Below are 15152 nucleotides of genomic sequence, written 5' to 3'. Positions count from 1 at the left end.
CAATTGGGAAAAGTCAGTGGTGTTTCCGCTGGGAGTCCCCCCTCCCCCCCCTCCCGAGACTGCCGGTGCGGTGTACGGCTCTAGTGGCTACGTAGGATTTTAAATATTTGGGAATTCAGGTGGTGCGAAATCAGAAGTTGTTTTTGGAAAAGAATCTTGACCCCTAGCTGGAGGGTCTCCATAGCGATACACTACAGTGGCATTTCCTGCCGTTGTCTTTAGCAGGCAGGGCGGCCCTCTTCAAGATGATTGCCCTGCCACCCTTGTTGTATATTCTGCAGAATACCCCCTATCCCGTCCCGTCCCGCCAACGGTTTTTAAGAAGATCGCCCAAGCTACTCGGGAATTGCTCTGGCAGGCAGGTACGCCTAGAATAGCATTAAATAAGCTGCAGAGAGGAGTATATGATGGAGGCCTGGCGGTACCAGACATATGTCTCTACTATTGGGCATCGCAATTACTAGTAGTATATGATTGGGTATACTCGGACAGAGATGAGCCAGCATTTAGAGTAGACAGAGATGCGATGTATGCGGTGATTGTGAGCCTTTGTTGCATTCACGAAAGAATGTTCCCAGTTGGCCCCCACATGTGGCAGTTGTTGTGATGTGCTGGAGTGACCAACAGAACGCCGCTGTGGGCTAGTGCAGAGTTGACAGAACTAGCCTCGCTCTAGGTGTTCACGGCCTGATGGCGATTGGAATAGACAGACTTGGGGATGCATGGAGGGGGCCAGCCCCACTTTCGTTTGAGGACCTACAGCGGGAGTTTGACTCGGCTGAGACCCAGAGGTTCAATTACTTGAGATTGAGGCATGCACCACTGACTCAGCTGAAGGGCGACACCTTTCTTCCTGACTACTCTCCCCTAGAGGACTGATTATTAATATCCCTAGCCTTGAGAAAGCAACTTCAAAAATATACAGGAAGCTCATCAATAATCTGCCGGACAAGCTGACGGCCTTAAGGGTCACCTGGACAGTATAGACAATGAGGAGTGGCAAGAGGCGCTCCAGGTCCCAAGGGATGTGAATGTGTTTCCGTTTAATCCAGCTATGGATTCTGCATCACTCCTACTACCCTTCAACACTCCTGTATAAGATTGGCTGAGCTCCAACAGCACAGTATATCCGAGGCTGCTAGAGTGAGGGTACTTTTCTCCACATTCTATGGGATTGTCCTAAAATTGGGCAGTTTTGGCTTAGGGTCTCAGCAATTATGGTCAGAGTGGTGGGTGCTGACACACCGCTTGACGCAAAATGGTGCTTAGTTATCATCAAGGGAGTGACAGTTTGGCCCAAATATGTCACCATTTGGCTTACCCTGGCGGCCGGGATCACGAAACGCAATATTGCTAGGGGTGGGGGCGGCACTCCCACCTTCAGTAACTGACTGTGAAAAAGATATGGATTGGTGCCAAAGAGCAGAGGAAACAGTCTATAAAAGTAGAGGATGCATAAAGAAATGGGAGAAAGTGTGGACGCCGTGGCAGGCATCCGGGGGTTATTGGAGGGCTCTGTAGAAGCCGAAGATGATCTGATCGACTAAGGATTGTTGTTGGTTTTATGTGGACTCCTCCTTGTTTTTATTATCTGTGCTCGTTATTGACACCTTCTCTTATGCCATGCTTTTAGGATGTTTGTTAAATGAAGTCATTAAAAAAGAGACTGGATGGGAAACGTTCTCTACACTCCCAATGTTTCACCTGCTTCTACCTGTGTCTAGTCTGCATTCAAGAAGAATGCTGTAACTATCCTGTTTACATACCTATATGTATGCAGCAAACAAGGGTCTATCCATCTGGATACTTTGTATTCACCACATTCTCCTCACAGGACACCAGCCTATTGTTGGGATAGGTCTAAGCTGCCAATAATGACGTCTCACTTTCTTTAAAACATCTCCAGAACATTGAAAGAATGCAGTAGATTGAAGTTCTGGACAGCTCCAGGAGTAGTGGCGTAACAAAACTTGAGGGGGCCCCCCAGCAAGGTACGTGGAGGAGCTCTCCAGCCGGAGTACTCTGCCGAGGGGGCCCCGTGGAGCTTGGGGTCTGCGGGGGCCTGTGTTATGCAGTTACAAAGAATAACAGGGGGTTCTTAAGGGACAATATGTAACATCATGCACTCATCAAAGTATGGCTCTTTCCTCCTGGATAACAAGCCCTTTAGCATATTGGAGAGTGGGTGTTTGGGTCTTACTATGATGTAATGGAATGTTATGGTGGAGTGTTGATGTTTAAAGCTTATAGTGTCAAGACGTTATTCCTCGGGGCTTGCACGATGATATAAGGGTCCACCTCCAGGCAGCTCTAACTCTGAATTGTCGGTATGACACACAGTATTAGAGTGGCCAGGTGAGGGAAAGGAACAGCGGGGAAGGAGATCTGTAAAAAAAAATGCAATATGCGTCAATTAAAAAATGACTGTGAAGATGGTTTATAGTAAGAAATATTCACCTGTATTTCTCTACTGCATAATCTGCGAGTGCTTAATCTGCGAGTGAGAGTAGACTAGCTAGGAAAAGAATAAACAAGATTATTCATTTACTACGGCAGTTCTGGGCAAAGTGTAATGATCACTTTTAAGAAATCCAAGTAATACGCACCAATCTCCTTTCCTTATAGTTTTGACAAAGTTCTGTCTTCAAAAAAAAATATCAATTCGAATTATTGTGCTGGACCTGCCACGCAATGTTTTACAAGAGTCTCTGTAGAATCTGGTTTTTAAAATGGTTCCAGACAAGTTTCCAGTTAAGGATTGTTCTTACAGAAAGAATATCATTTCTTCAACTTCTAAAGCCTCAATAGAATCAAGAACATTTGTTTGCGGTGTCTTTAATGTTATTAATGATGCTTCTTACCCTTGTTCTGTCGAGAAGAAAGAGCATCACCGTTTTACCCCTAATGCACTCTGTTTTCCCCGGAGCATCTGCTTTCTGGCAGGAGTTTTCTTTCAGGATTTCCGAAGCCTTTACGCTGACCGCATTATTCCATTAGCCGCCGGGAGACTGGAACAGCTGATCCGATGAAGATGCGGCAAACGGAGGAAGAGTGAGCAGTTGAATGCGGGCGTGGTCCGCTTTTATAGACGGGGCCCGCCCTGCAGACTACAGGTGTGTGTCACGCTCGCAGGAGCGAGATGACGTAAAAAGGGGCGTGGCTTCACCTTTTACCGGCAAACACGACATTAGGGACACAAAAGCTTGTACAAGGACAATGTATAGATCGGTTGCAGCAGAAACATGACAGCTGCATTTCAGGCCCTAATATGCACAAGAAAACATTACTACCAGAGCTTGCATAAATATAAGGCCATCCTGTAAACAAAGAATAAGCAACAGTGCTTACATAACGAATACTGTGATTAAAGGAATGCATAGAAACCCGTGCTTTAAATGGGCCGGTACTCACCTGTACTGAGTACCGGCACTTCTCCGTGTTCTCCCATTGAGTACCGTGACTTCTCCTTGTGTTAAGAGAGTACCGGTACTCCTAGTGGCATGCTGTGGTCAGTCTCTAGGTTATGGGCGCTTGACCGTTAATGTCGAGTGGATTGCGATGCTAGGTTGCGGCTGCAGCCCGGCATTTGTTAAGATAGCCCCTTAGGCGGAGAGAAATTTGGCGCCCTTGCTAATAGAGACTGAAATGAGGCAGCAGGGGGTCATTTTTGAGTTGACTGGTCAGTCCCTGGATGAGCCTTGACTGCCCCTGACCTAAAATGCCTCGGGACCTCCCCAGCTCACCTAAATCACCGATAGTTTAGCTGCCTCACGGTGATGTGTTTCTTGGTGTGTGTATCAACAGGGGTGAGATGGTGAAAGGAGCGCGAAGAAAGGGGCAATGAGGTGTTAAAACAGGCCGGCCCTGCTCACACCCTGACAGCGCGACAGGACAGGAAGACACCTGTGGTTTTCTAAGCTAGAGCTCTCGACATTGGAACTGTCGCGCTGTCAGTTATAGGGAATGTTTTGCAGATCCATTGTCTGTCAAAGTGCCTTAAAAAAAAAAAAAGTCTGCTTTCGCATAAAACTTCTGCATCTCACGTTAATGCCCTCGGGCTAAGTTCACGCTATATATAATTACAACAAACACCAATTACACCCTGCAGCTATGGGCAGAACTTGGCCAAAGGCACTTTGAACATTGAAGAAGAAAATGCTGATAGTGTACAAGGCTGCCTTGAAGCCACGCCTCAGACATGCCCCTCCCAGGCTCACCCCAATCAATTTGGTGAGTACCGGCACTTTTCTTTTTCCATTTAAAGCACTGATAGAAACACAGTTGCACTTGAAGCATACGACATTTAAGGAGCATAGACAATTGCAGTATGGGTTTGCGAGCAACTGAGTCAATGCAAACTTAAGAATGCAATGCACGATAACAGAACCACCAATAGCGGGGCTTGGGAGTGGCGCCATGCCTCTTAACACAGAGTTTGCATGAGCATCTGCCCATGCCCCTAGAGCCGCAGCCCAGAACCATGACATATAGGGCAGTTGCTGCAGAACTTTCTCCCTGTCAGTTGCATATCTGGATGCTTAATACATTTTTTTTCCTTAACACTTCAGGGCAGTGTACAATTTTTCATCGGCTCCTCGCGAGCTACTTCTTGACTCCAGACGAATTTCACAGTCAATGAAGCATTGATTGATGAACAATTAGTAGTATAGATCACAGGGGAAGAATTATTTACCACAAACCAGTAATGTTAGTTCGGTGATGTCCGATCATACATTGTGAGCCACCCGAAAGGCAGTTCGTAGAGGACCCACAATGAAAATGTTCAGAAAGCCAAAGAGGTTCAGACCTTAATGAAAAAATAAAATAACATTACATGTCTCAGAAAAAATTACTTGGTGTTACCAAACCCATTCCTTCAGAGGTCTTTGGAGAAGCATTCATTTAACTTGAACTCATTCTTCACTCCTTTTACCAATACATTTTGTCACGTCTCAAACTAAAACAGAAGGAATCTTTGACTGGTATAACTACACTTCCCAATGATGCAGTCAAAAGTGTCATGCTCCATGTGAGCAAAAAATATAATCTGCATCTTTCTTCCTTCAGCAGAATGGCTCCGAGCAGACATGCTTTCAACTGAATTAGGTTGTGTTGAGGAGATGCAATGATCCTTGCCTGACTCTGGAAGCCTGACAGACCTTGGAGGGCAGTAACATTGTGGAAGAGATATCAAAGGTGATTGGGGACCAGAAAACTGGTAACAGACTTCTAAGTTGATTGGTGACATTCAAACTGGGAACGCACTAGGTGCAGATTGCTTCCCAATTGAGATTTACAAATCCAACAGGGCCAAGCTACCATCATTGTTGCATAGGGTGTATAAGTGCAACCCGACTTCTAGTAAGTAAGTAAGCAATACTTTTCTAAAGTGTGTGAATGCCAAGGCGTCTTAGCGCTAATAAGTGCTATCATTAATCAAGAGACCGAGAGACATACTATAGACACTAGAAACAAAGAGCCAAGTCTTCAAGGATTTTCTGAAGACCAGCCTTCTTGTTAGAGACCTCAATGAGAATGGCATGGTGTTCCACATCTTACAGGCCAAGTAGAAAAAGTTTCTGTCCCCCAATTTGCCTTATTGACTATTAGACCTGGCACCATTGGCATGGGTCTCCCTTCCATTTTCTGCTGTTGCCTCATGTGTTTTTGCTGGTTATAGATGCTTTGGGCACTGTGCCACTGCTGTTCAGTGCCACAGTGCAAGTGCTTCCTATCGTAAATTGATATATGGATTAGTGACTCCATGATTGGCTTGATTGGTTTACTTGTCAGACCCTAGTACAGTGCACTGCGTGTGCCCAGGGCTCGTGACCAATGCTGCTGGTAGGCTTGCAGCGCTGATTGTGCCACCCACCGGATCAGATTGTAAAGTGTGTCTCAGGTCTGCCATTGCAGAGCCTGTGTGCAGTCTGGTACTGCCATGCTGACTGGGCAAGTGCACCCACTTGCCAGTCCCGAAACCTTCCCTTTTATACATATTAGTCACCCCTATGGTAGGCCCAAGGGCAGGGTGTGTAGGTAAAAGGTAGGACATGCCCTGGTGTGTGTGACAAATCCTAATAGTGAATTACAGCCATTTTCGTTTTTCACTATTGCAAGGCTACCTGTTCTCCATAGGCCAGAATGGGCAGTTTGGTTATTACATTTTATAATCCTAACTGACTCAGAGAACATGGTAGAAATTCGAGTTTAGTATGCCTGAATGATAAAATACATCTTTTAGTGAAGTTGGTTTTAACATTCTGTGTTTGAAAATGCCACTTTTAGAAAGTAGCCATTTTCTTGTCTAACCATTCAAACCTGCCTCTGCTAGGCTGTGTATTCCTTGTCTGGAGTTTGAGTGACAGGGCTGGAGAATTCCAGGAGACAGGGTGAGGTAGCCCAGTGGTGAATAAAGAGATCTGCATCTAGATGGGTGGGAGAAGTAGCACCTGGGACCGGAATAGGGCTGTGCCTTCCCTCCACAATGCTGGCTCCACCTCCTGTGGTGGGTCTGATGTCTCTGCCCTGCACTGTGAAAGGAAAGAAGGAGACATGTCAACAAAGTGCTCCAGGACTGACCAGAACTGGTTTGGACTAGGCAAAGACTTCTCTGCCTTCAGAGAACAAAGGGAAAAGGAGTGTAAATATTGGGACCCAGACCCAAGAACTTTAGATCACTTCTGGGAATCAAGACGAACCTTTGCTGAGGAGAAGAACCAGGAAGCTGAAGGAGGAGACTACCCCTGTGCTGTGTGCTTGGGGGTTGGCCTGCAGTGGTTGCTTCATTTCCAAAGAGAGGAAAAAAGGACTGAGTGTGCTTTCTATCAACTTGAAGAAGAATCTCCAAGGGCTTGAACTAGAGCTTGCCTCCTGCCTGAAGTCTCAGGGTAATAAGACTTCACCAACCAGCTCCCCCTTGAATTCCCTTGCTGGGAACTGAAGTGCCTGCTGTTGTGCTGGGCCTTCTGAAAGACTGCGTGTCGCTGGGAGCTGGAAGTGCGACACAACAACAAGAAGTGTGTCGCCTCCGCAGCCACTGTCATCGCATCGCAGAGGAAACGAGCCACCGCTGCCGCTGTCATCATCGCATCGCCGAAGCGCGGCGCATCGCCGGAGAAGCGGGATGCTGCCACAGAGGTCATCGTCGCATCACCGGAGAAGCGCGTCGCAGGGCCTGTCATGGCTCCAAAGACCATCGAGTCGCCGCACAGCCATCGGGCGTGTCGCATCACACCAACGTTGTCGCATCGCAACCAAATGCCATTTTGTCGCATCGCACCGGAGAAGAGTATCGCATCGAGGTGCCACCGTGTCGCATCGCACCGGAGAGCAGTAAGAAACCGACGCGTCAACTCCCCACAAAGTAAGGAAGCGAGCATCAACTCCCCTGCACAGCATTAAGGAACCAACGCATCCACTCCCCTGCGTGTAAGGAACCGACGCATCACCTTCCCTGCAACCCTTTTGTTTTCTTTGCGCTACGCATCTAAGGTACATTGTAAGTAAAGTGTCACAGTTACAACTGGAGAGAACTGAGCTATTTTATAACATTTAAGAAACTATTTGTGAGTACAGTATTGTGGATTTTTGTCATCTGGTCTTGTGTTAAGTCTATATAAAAACACCAATTTTTATAATACAACCTGTGTGGTGTCCATTTGTAGTGTTGTCACTGTATTACTGTATGTTACACACTGCCTCTGAGATAAGCCTACCTGCTCGTGCCAAGCTACCAAGGGGGTGAGCAGGGGTTATTTTAGGAGTGTAGCCCCTTACCCTGACTAGACGCAAGTGTCCCTATTTGTCACAGGTACCTACCTATGCCAACTAGAGACCCCCAAATCTAACATTGACCATAGGGATAACCACCAATCGGGTGGTGGATGATCTTAAGTCACGTCAAGGGACATGCCACCTAAGTGACTTCTGAAAGATGGAAGGGCCAGAACCACAGTGGGCCTTGTGTACGATGAATTAGGCCTTAAATTTTACCCTAGACTGGAAGACTGGACAGGCAGACAGTGTAGATCCCCAATGTTCTTTGATATGGGATAACATTTTGGACATTTTAGTAATAAGCGGGCTGTCGCCTTCTGCACAGACTGAATCTTTGACTGCAAATGCTTTTGTGCTCCCAAATAGAGAGCATTACAGTAGTCTATCTTCAATAGAACCAATGCAACTATAACCATTTTTCGTAAATCTAATGGAATGAATAGAAAGATTTTTTTTAAATCTTCAAGATATAAAACCACGAAGATGTAATATGATTGATCTGTTCTGAGAAACACAATTGATCATCAAACATAACTCCCAAAAGTATTACTTTTCAAACTGGGGATGGGCACGGCCCTCAGACGACCAGCCAATACAAGTCGTTCCAGAACAAGGTGTTGTTTCCAAAGAGTAAAACCTCTGATTTCGCAGCATTCAGCATGAGACAATTTTCCTGCATCTAACTGGTGATGGGTGCCACACAGTTGTTAAATTCTTTGGCCACACCGTCTGACTCAGATGAAAATTATACCACTATCTGTGTATCATCTGCATAAGAATTTGCAGAGAAACTGTGAGATCCAATAAGATGTGCCAGTGGGGTGACATAGATGTTGAATAGTGTTGGAAATAATGATGATCCCTTTGGCAAGCCACAGAAAAGAGCAAAAGAGTTTGATACATGCCCTCCCAACACCACAGTCTGCTCTCTGTTTGCCGAAAAAGAACTGAGTAGGCTCAGCGACATACCATTGATCTCCAAATTCTGTTGTCGGTTGACAAGTACTTCATGGTTAATCGTGTCGAATGCGGCTGAGAGGTCCAACAAAATAAGTGCCGCCTTCCCTCCCCTGTCTATCTGCAGTCAAATATCTTCTGTAGCTGCAATTTACGCTGATTTTGTGCAATGCTGTGGCCTAAGCCCGTGCTGAAATCAATCCAACTGATCATTTGCCTTCAGGAAGGCCATCAGGTCTTTTTCTAAGATCTTAGAAGGAGTGGTAGGCAGGAAATACGCCGATAGGTTTTGACCTCTGCAGGATCTTGTGACGTTTTTTTCAAGATAGGGCGAACCAGAGATTTTTTTCCAGACTATTGGAAAGTGCTCCTAACTAAGTACTTAATTTAGAAGTGAGACAAGGTGGGTCGCAATTGTGTGGGGACCAATTGTAGTACATAAGGCGGACACAGGTCTGTAGGGCAGCCGTCACTCGTTCGTGTGACACAATTGATCTATATAGACATTAAAACTTTGGCAAAGATACTGGCGGATAAGCTTTCATCCACCATAGTCTGGTGGTGTTTGTCACTGGTGGTTCTTCCAGGACCAACATGTGTGCACTACTTCAGATACTGCAGCAGGTGAGGGGCGACATGGACAGCAAATTAGCGTTTCCCTGGATGCAGAGAACGCATTCAACTGGATTCCTGTTCCAAGAATTCAAAAGGGACTGTATCAGGCCAGACTTCATTGCCAAGGTAAAGTGGCTGTATTTGAACCTGATCGTCCAAGTGACCTGTGGATGCATCTTTTCAGCAACATGTGAGACACCTCTCAGGCGACTGCCTGGCACCTCTAAATCTCCGTTAACGGCTGACCACGAACTTCTGATGGCACCCAATAAACTATTTTGAAACATAACAAGAAGACAAATGGCTGCTGGTGAAGACAAACTGATGTTTTCCATGGACAACATACTGTTACATAATGTCTGTTCCACATTCTCATTTAAATACATAAAATCTGTTCAATTGAATCTATTTTATTTCTCTTTTTTTGTCCAGTTTCTTCCATCTCACAAATAAAGCTCCACCCAGCTTGTAAAAATGTGGCATGTGGTATGGAAGGTTTACCTTACCAAACGTGAGGCAATATGACATGAAATTAACACTTTACCTTCTAGAACTAATTTTAGATTGTATGTCCAAAACATGGTTAAAAAGAAATCCTTCCAAACATTTAGGGGCCTATTTCGATGCCGGTCGGAAAGCCTCTGACCACAGGTCGGAGGCCTCACACCCGACATCGTCGGTTTCGATTCCGACGACCTAATTTCAATGTAGGCGGTAGAAATTGAAACCAGCCAGTCACTGAGGCTGGATTCCGACGGGCTCAAGGAGCCAGTTGGTCAGTCGGAGACTGGCCCGTAATCTCAAGGGACGGTGTTTCCGCCGTTGGGATTACAATGCTCGGTTTCCGACAGGCTTTCAATGCTGGGCTTTCCGACATGGAAAGCCTGTGAGAAAGCGAGATTGGGGTCACCTAGCATGACCCCCTTCTCCTTGCGGCCTTCAGGTGGGGTCTAAGGTGCTATGGTGCTCCCTGTTGATCCTTGCACTGTGTGGCAGCCACCCTGAGGTGCCTGCCACGCAGTGCAGGAATGAACACAATCTTCAATTTCCCTATGGAAGCATGTGCTATGGCCGGTTTATGGCCACAGCACAGGATCCCATAGGGAAATGTGAGTATGCGACTGTACCATGTGCGGTCGTATCGTAATTATATGGTCGGACTGCTGACCAGAGGTTGGTCAATCCTAATTCCGCGATGATGTTGGTCAGAGGCAACTACGACCAACATCAAAATTGGCCCCTAAGTATGTTATGCATTTTTTTTGTATTAATGCATAAGCTTTAACATTTCAAATTGCTTTATACCAGGAACATTTCTCTGTGCATTTCGGAGCTCCTGGCTCCTTCTTCAGAACCCAGTTCCCTTTATAAATAATATGATATCTGCAGACAGATGAGGGATATTCACTATAGTCACCACTCTATTGCTATCATAACTATTAGCAGCCATTTGATCTTTCAAACTATATTCCTAAACCACAGCTGCATATTTCAACTATCATACCGCCATTACACGTAGAGAGCTGTAGAGAGCTGTAAATAGTTCAGCATAGCATATGCTGTAAAATATCATAAACAAGTTTCTGGTAAACCTGTTCGTACTTTACAGCATTAAGGGGCTGATTGATTGATTGGGGTTGTGTCTGAGTCGTTTTCAGACGAGAGTCCTACATTTAACATATAATTTACACAGAGGACGAATAAAATTCAATCAGGAAAATCAACTCGAGACAGTACTCAATGTAGAAATCATGAAGGTTTCTTAAAATTTAGAATCAAATACAAAAGGCATGTTTCCAGATCATTGAAAGACAAATACTGTGTTTTTTGGGGGAAAACTGTATTTAATTGTTGGATCTCAAAAAATTCATCTGATAACTAAAAGAACCAGAAACAGAAGGAAATTATAACATTTGTCAACCAATATTTAAACCAATGTGGAGTCCCCAAGGATTCAATATTGTCCCCTGTCAAACTTCAGTCTCAACATTAAGCCCACTAGAGCTCTACTCACCAGTAACAACATCAAATTCCCCAAAATTTGAATGATATGCAACTTTCCTCGAAAGCCGCCTCTGCTCCAGACATTCAATATCTTAACCACTGCCTGCTTCTCATCCATACTTGGATGTTCGACACATACCTGAAGCTCATATCCACCAAGATTGAATTCCTATTATCTGAGTAGAAAAAAAATAGTCTAAATCTGGGTATATGATTGTGTTAACAAATTTATGGATTCATTTCCAAAGTGCTGTCAAGTATATGGTCACAAGCATGTAAGCACCTATATATGCAACATAAGAGACACAGTTGAAATTAATCCTAAACAATCCCTTCCTTTTTATCGGTTCCCTCTTAGTGGAGAATGCAATACAAATGTAAACGGTACATGCAAAACATGATGAAAGGTAATCCACAGGATCAGCAATGATTATTGTAAAATGTTTAACTGCCATGGTTTGAAAGTAATATCAAAGGAAAATATAGCTTTAGTTGATTTGAATGATTGCAAAGTAAGCTGTGCAAATTTTGTTCATCAGTTTGCAAAACAGGCCTGTGGCGTGGTGCATGTGATGCTGAACGGATCAACGGCTAATGGAACGATCCAGCCAAACAGGTACGCCGCTAGTAGTAACCATCGTTGTCTATGTTAGCAATTATGTCCATAATTTAATAACATTTTGCAACTGGGACTGAAATATCTTATACATGTTTAAGTGAACTAACACATCCGTAACAATGTTTTGTAAAATGGAAGCCCTGGCCTAGGTACATGTTGTTCAATATAAATAGAGAATTTGGCAGCCTATATCTGACACGCCCCTAGCATAGAGAGATACAAACACTAAGGACCCTATTAGGAGTCTGGCGGTCTGAGAACCACCAGACTCGTGATGGCGCAGCGGTGGCAGATTCAGCCACCGCCGCACCGGCTGTCCGATCGCCCCATTAGGAGCTAACCTGTGAGACCATCTTGGAACCGCCGGCTCCACCAGGGAACCACCATTCCCTGGTGTTGGAGTGGCAGTCAGAGGCCACAATATGCTCGGCGGACCACAGTGGTCCCACCAAGCATATTACGAGTTTCCTCTCCTCCAGGGTTTACATGGAGGTTCTTCCACCATGTAAACTTTGGAGGAGAGGAAACAAAGGAGGCCCGACATGGCGCTCCTCTGCCTCAACCGCATGTTATGGATGGACATGGAGTGCATAACATGTGCACCCCTGTATTCATACATCTATGCTGTGCAGGAACCTTGTAGTGCGGGCCCATTGTGGTGCCTTTTTTCAAAGGCACTGCGGCCTTTAAAAGAGGCAATGGCATGGAATCTCCACGCCACCCGCCTGCTAGACTACTGAAAAGTCATAATCTGGCAGCAGGTTGGTGGTGACCTTCAGAGGAGCTTTGGTGTGGCGGTTTGCCCGACTACGACAAAACGTCATAATCGGGCCCTAAATGTCAGTGATTATAGCAAAGCCAGGCATACAGGATGAGAATACAATGCACATGCAGACTGCATTTTCAAGGGATTTCTCCAAGTAGAGGCCAACAATTGAAAGTTTGTTGACACGCCATTAAGATTACTTTTACTATCTCCATCTCCAACATGAATTCCTCTTCAAAGGGTCTAGATAATTAAGTGGACATGAAACGTAACCCTATCTAGCGCATACTAAGCATTTATCTGTGTGCACACTTCTTCATCCTTCTATCTTCTAGCAGCAATATTATTCATGAAAAAGTAAATTATAACTTTGCCAAGGGCCTTAACACACGAGGGGTGGCTCATTGAAGTATATACTGAAATGATGTAGATAGAAACTATGGATCCCATCTGGTCGGCCCATTACTTGTTTGCTCTTGATACAAGAAATACTGTTCCAATATTGCAATATACAGTATTAAAGATATCATTTACTATTTTTCTACTACTGCAGTTGTTAGGTTGAAGAACACATTCATCATTACTTAATTGAAAAAAAATTCCACTGTTAGTTCTGAACCTCCCTCCTACTGTTCCGTATTGTACTATCTATTTGTATCAATGCACAGCTAATTAAAATGCAGCCTTCCATATTGTAGCTACCACTGAGTGATAATCAACAGTACATTTCTATTCCATCACTCAGCAGTCCTCAGTGACTGTCCATATCTACCATCATTTAGTTACCCTCAGAGAATGTTGAGATGTGCTGTACATAATTCGCCAGAACTTATTTTTCCTCGTGGCAGTACAGTTGTATGCTCCACCATATGGAATACTGTTGTGAAGATTGTGTGGGTGATATTGCAACAGAAGCCATCGTCTTAAGGACAGCCCCACCCAATGAATTCCGTATCAGACCTTAGGGGTCTGCTTTTAAGGAAAAAGCAAAAGTCACAGTGGGTCCACCAAATATAAACTGCCCCACTTAAGGTTTCTGAGGGCATGCTCAGGTTTATCACCCATCAATTGGTAACGCCTGAGTGTTGTAAGAGTGTTTCTAATGAGTATGGACTAACTGGGATCACGTGACATACAAAGTAACTTAGAGGTAGCTCCTTCCCTATGATTTCTCTTACTCACAATTCCAATACTTTATTCACTTCACACTTTATCCAATGTATGGCCTTGGAGACTGAAGTGTCCAATCACTCAGGAAGAGACAAATCTTTTGATGGGTCTTGACACTCCACATTTTTGTAGATATTACATTTTTATTTCCTCAGAATAAAGGTCTATTTAGGCAACACTTTGCATTCTTCCAACCCTTTGCGTTCCCCTACCTATCTTTGTGAGAATCTCTTTTCCCTATGAGGAACAACCTCCTGAATCTTTAGTCTCTGGTAAGTGTTGGTTATGCACTTCATGTATTAGCATAGTCCTTCTATTCAGGTCATCTTGCAGTCTGATGTCCAAGTGCACAAAGGCACACTTTAACAGCAACACGGAGGAGTCATGGGTAGTCAAGCTGAGAGACAGAGAGATATGTCCATCAGATGGGCACAGACTTATGCTTGCCACAATCCTTTCTTCACAGAATTTCTCTAGTATTCTGCTTGCCCTCATGCGTCTTCCTGATCCCAAAATACCCCATCGCAATGAATGGCAGACCAACCATAACTCAAGTCATATTTACTTGGGGGAGGGGACTGCACTGGTAAGTGGGAATCCTCATTGGGAGATTAAAAATGTCCACCGGTGTCTATGAACATGGATCCCTAGGCCTGGTAGATTTCACTGAACATGCATGATCTTAGAGGGCAAGGTGAAGGTTGCAAATAATTGGGCAACATGTCACAGCACTACAGTTGTTCAGTTGTTTATAATGTCCCTGTTCCACATAGGGTTGGCTTCTCAAAGTACATCTTGCTGGAAGTGCAACTCCAAAGCAGATAAACAAATGTTAATAACAGTGAATGTAATGTCAATGTATGGTGTGATATATGCATGCATAACAACGTCGATACCAGTAAATGCAATGTCAATGTACACCATAATCTATGCATACATAGCAATGTCAATACCAGTAAAAACAATGTTGAAGTACGCTATGACAAATAATAATGAGAATGTCGGTAAATATGATATCATTGACTGCCATTTTATATGTACACATAATAACAAACTTATATCATTGCTGTCTAATTCACCCGAGATGACCTCCCCATCAACCCAGAGATATGTGGTTAGACAAGCCCTGCCACCAAAACTCAGGCATTCCCATTGATGGGCCACAGGTGGGGTTACACTTAACCAGAAGACAAATGCGCAAACGGGGAAAACCACGATCGGTCCCAGGGTGGCCCTTAATAT

The 15152-nt window shown here is 44.6% G+C and overlaps 1 protein-coding gene across 2 annotated transcripts in view; it reads left to right on the top strand.

The window, feature by feature from the left end:
* LOC146863010 (ADP-ribosyl cyclase/cyclic ADP-ribose hydrolase 1-like) overlaps positions 1 to 15152 on the top strand; it is a 515922-nt gene that overhangs the window by 346834 nt on the left and 153936 nt on the right. For both annotated transcript variants that reach the window (XM_085642394.1, XM_085642393.1), the window contains exon 5: positions 11895 to 11971. In XM_085642394.1, the coding sequence (XP_085498520.1) occupies positions 11895 to 11971 (77 nt within the window). The remainder of the gene's footprint in view (positions 1 to 11894; positions 11972 to 15152) is intronic.

This window comes from Triturus cristatus, chromosome 2_2 (assembly GCF_964204655.1).
Source record: "Triturus cristatus chromosome 2_2, aTriCri1.1, whole genome shotgun sequence".
Classification (NCBI taxonomy): Eukaryota; Metazoa; Chordata; class Amphibia; order Caudata; family Salamandridae; genus Triturus; species Triturus cristatus.
Note: the sequence above shows the minus strand (reverse complement) of the source record. Positions and strands in the feature narration are given on the sequence as shown.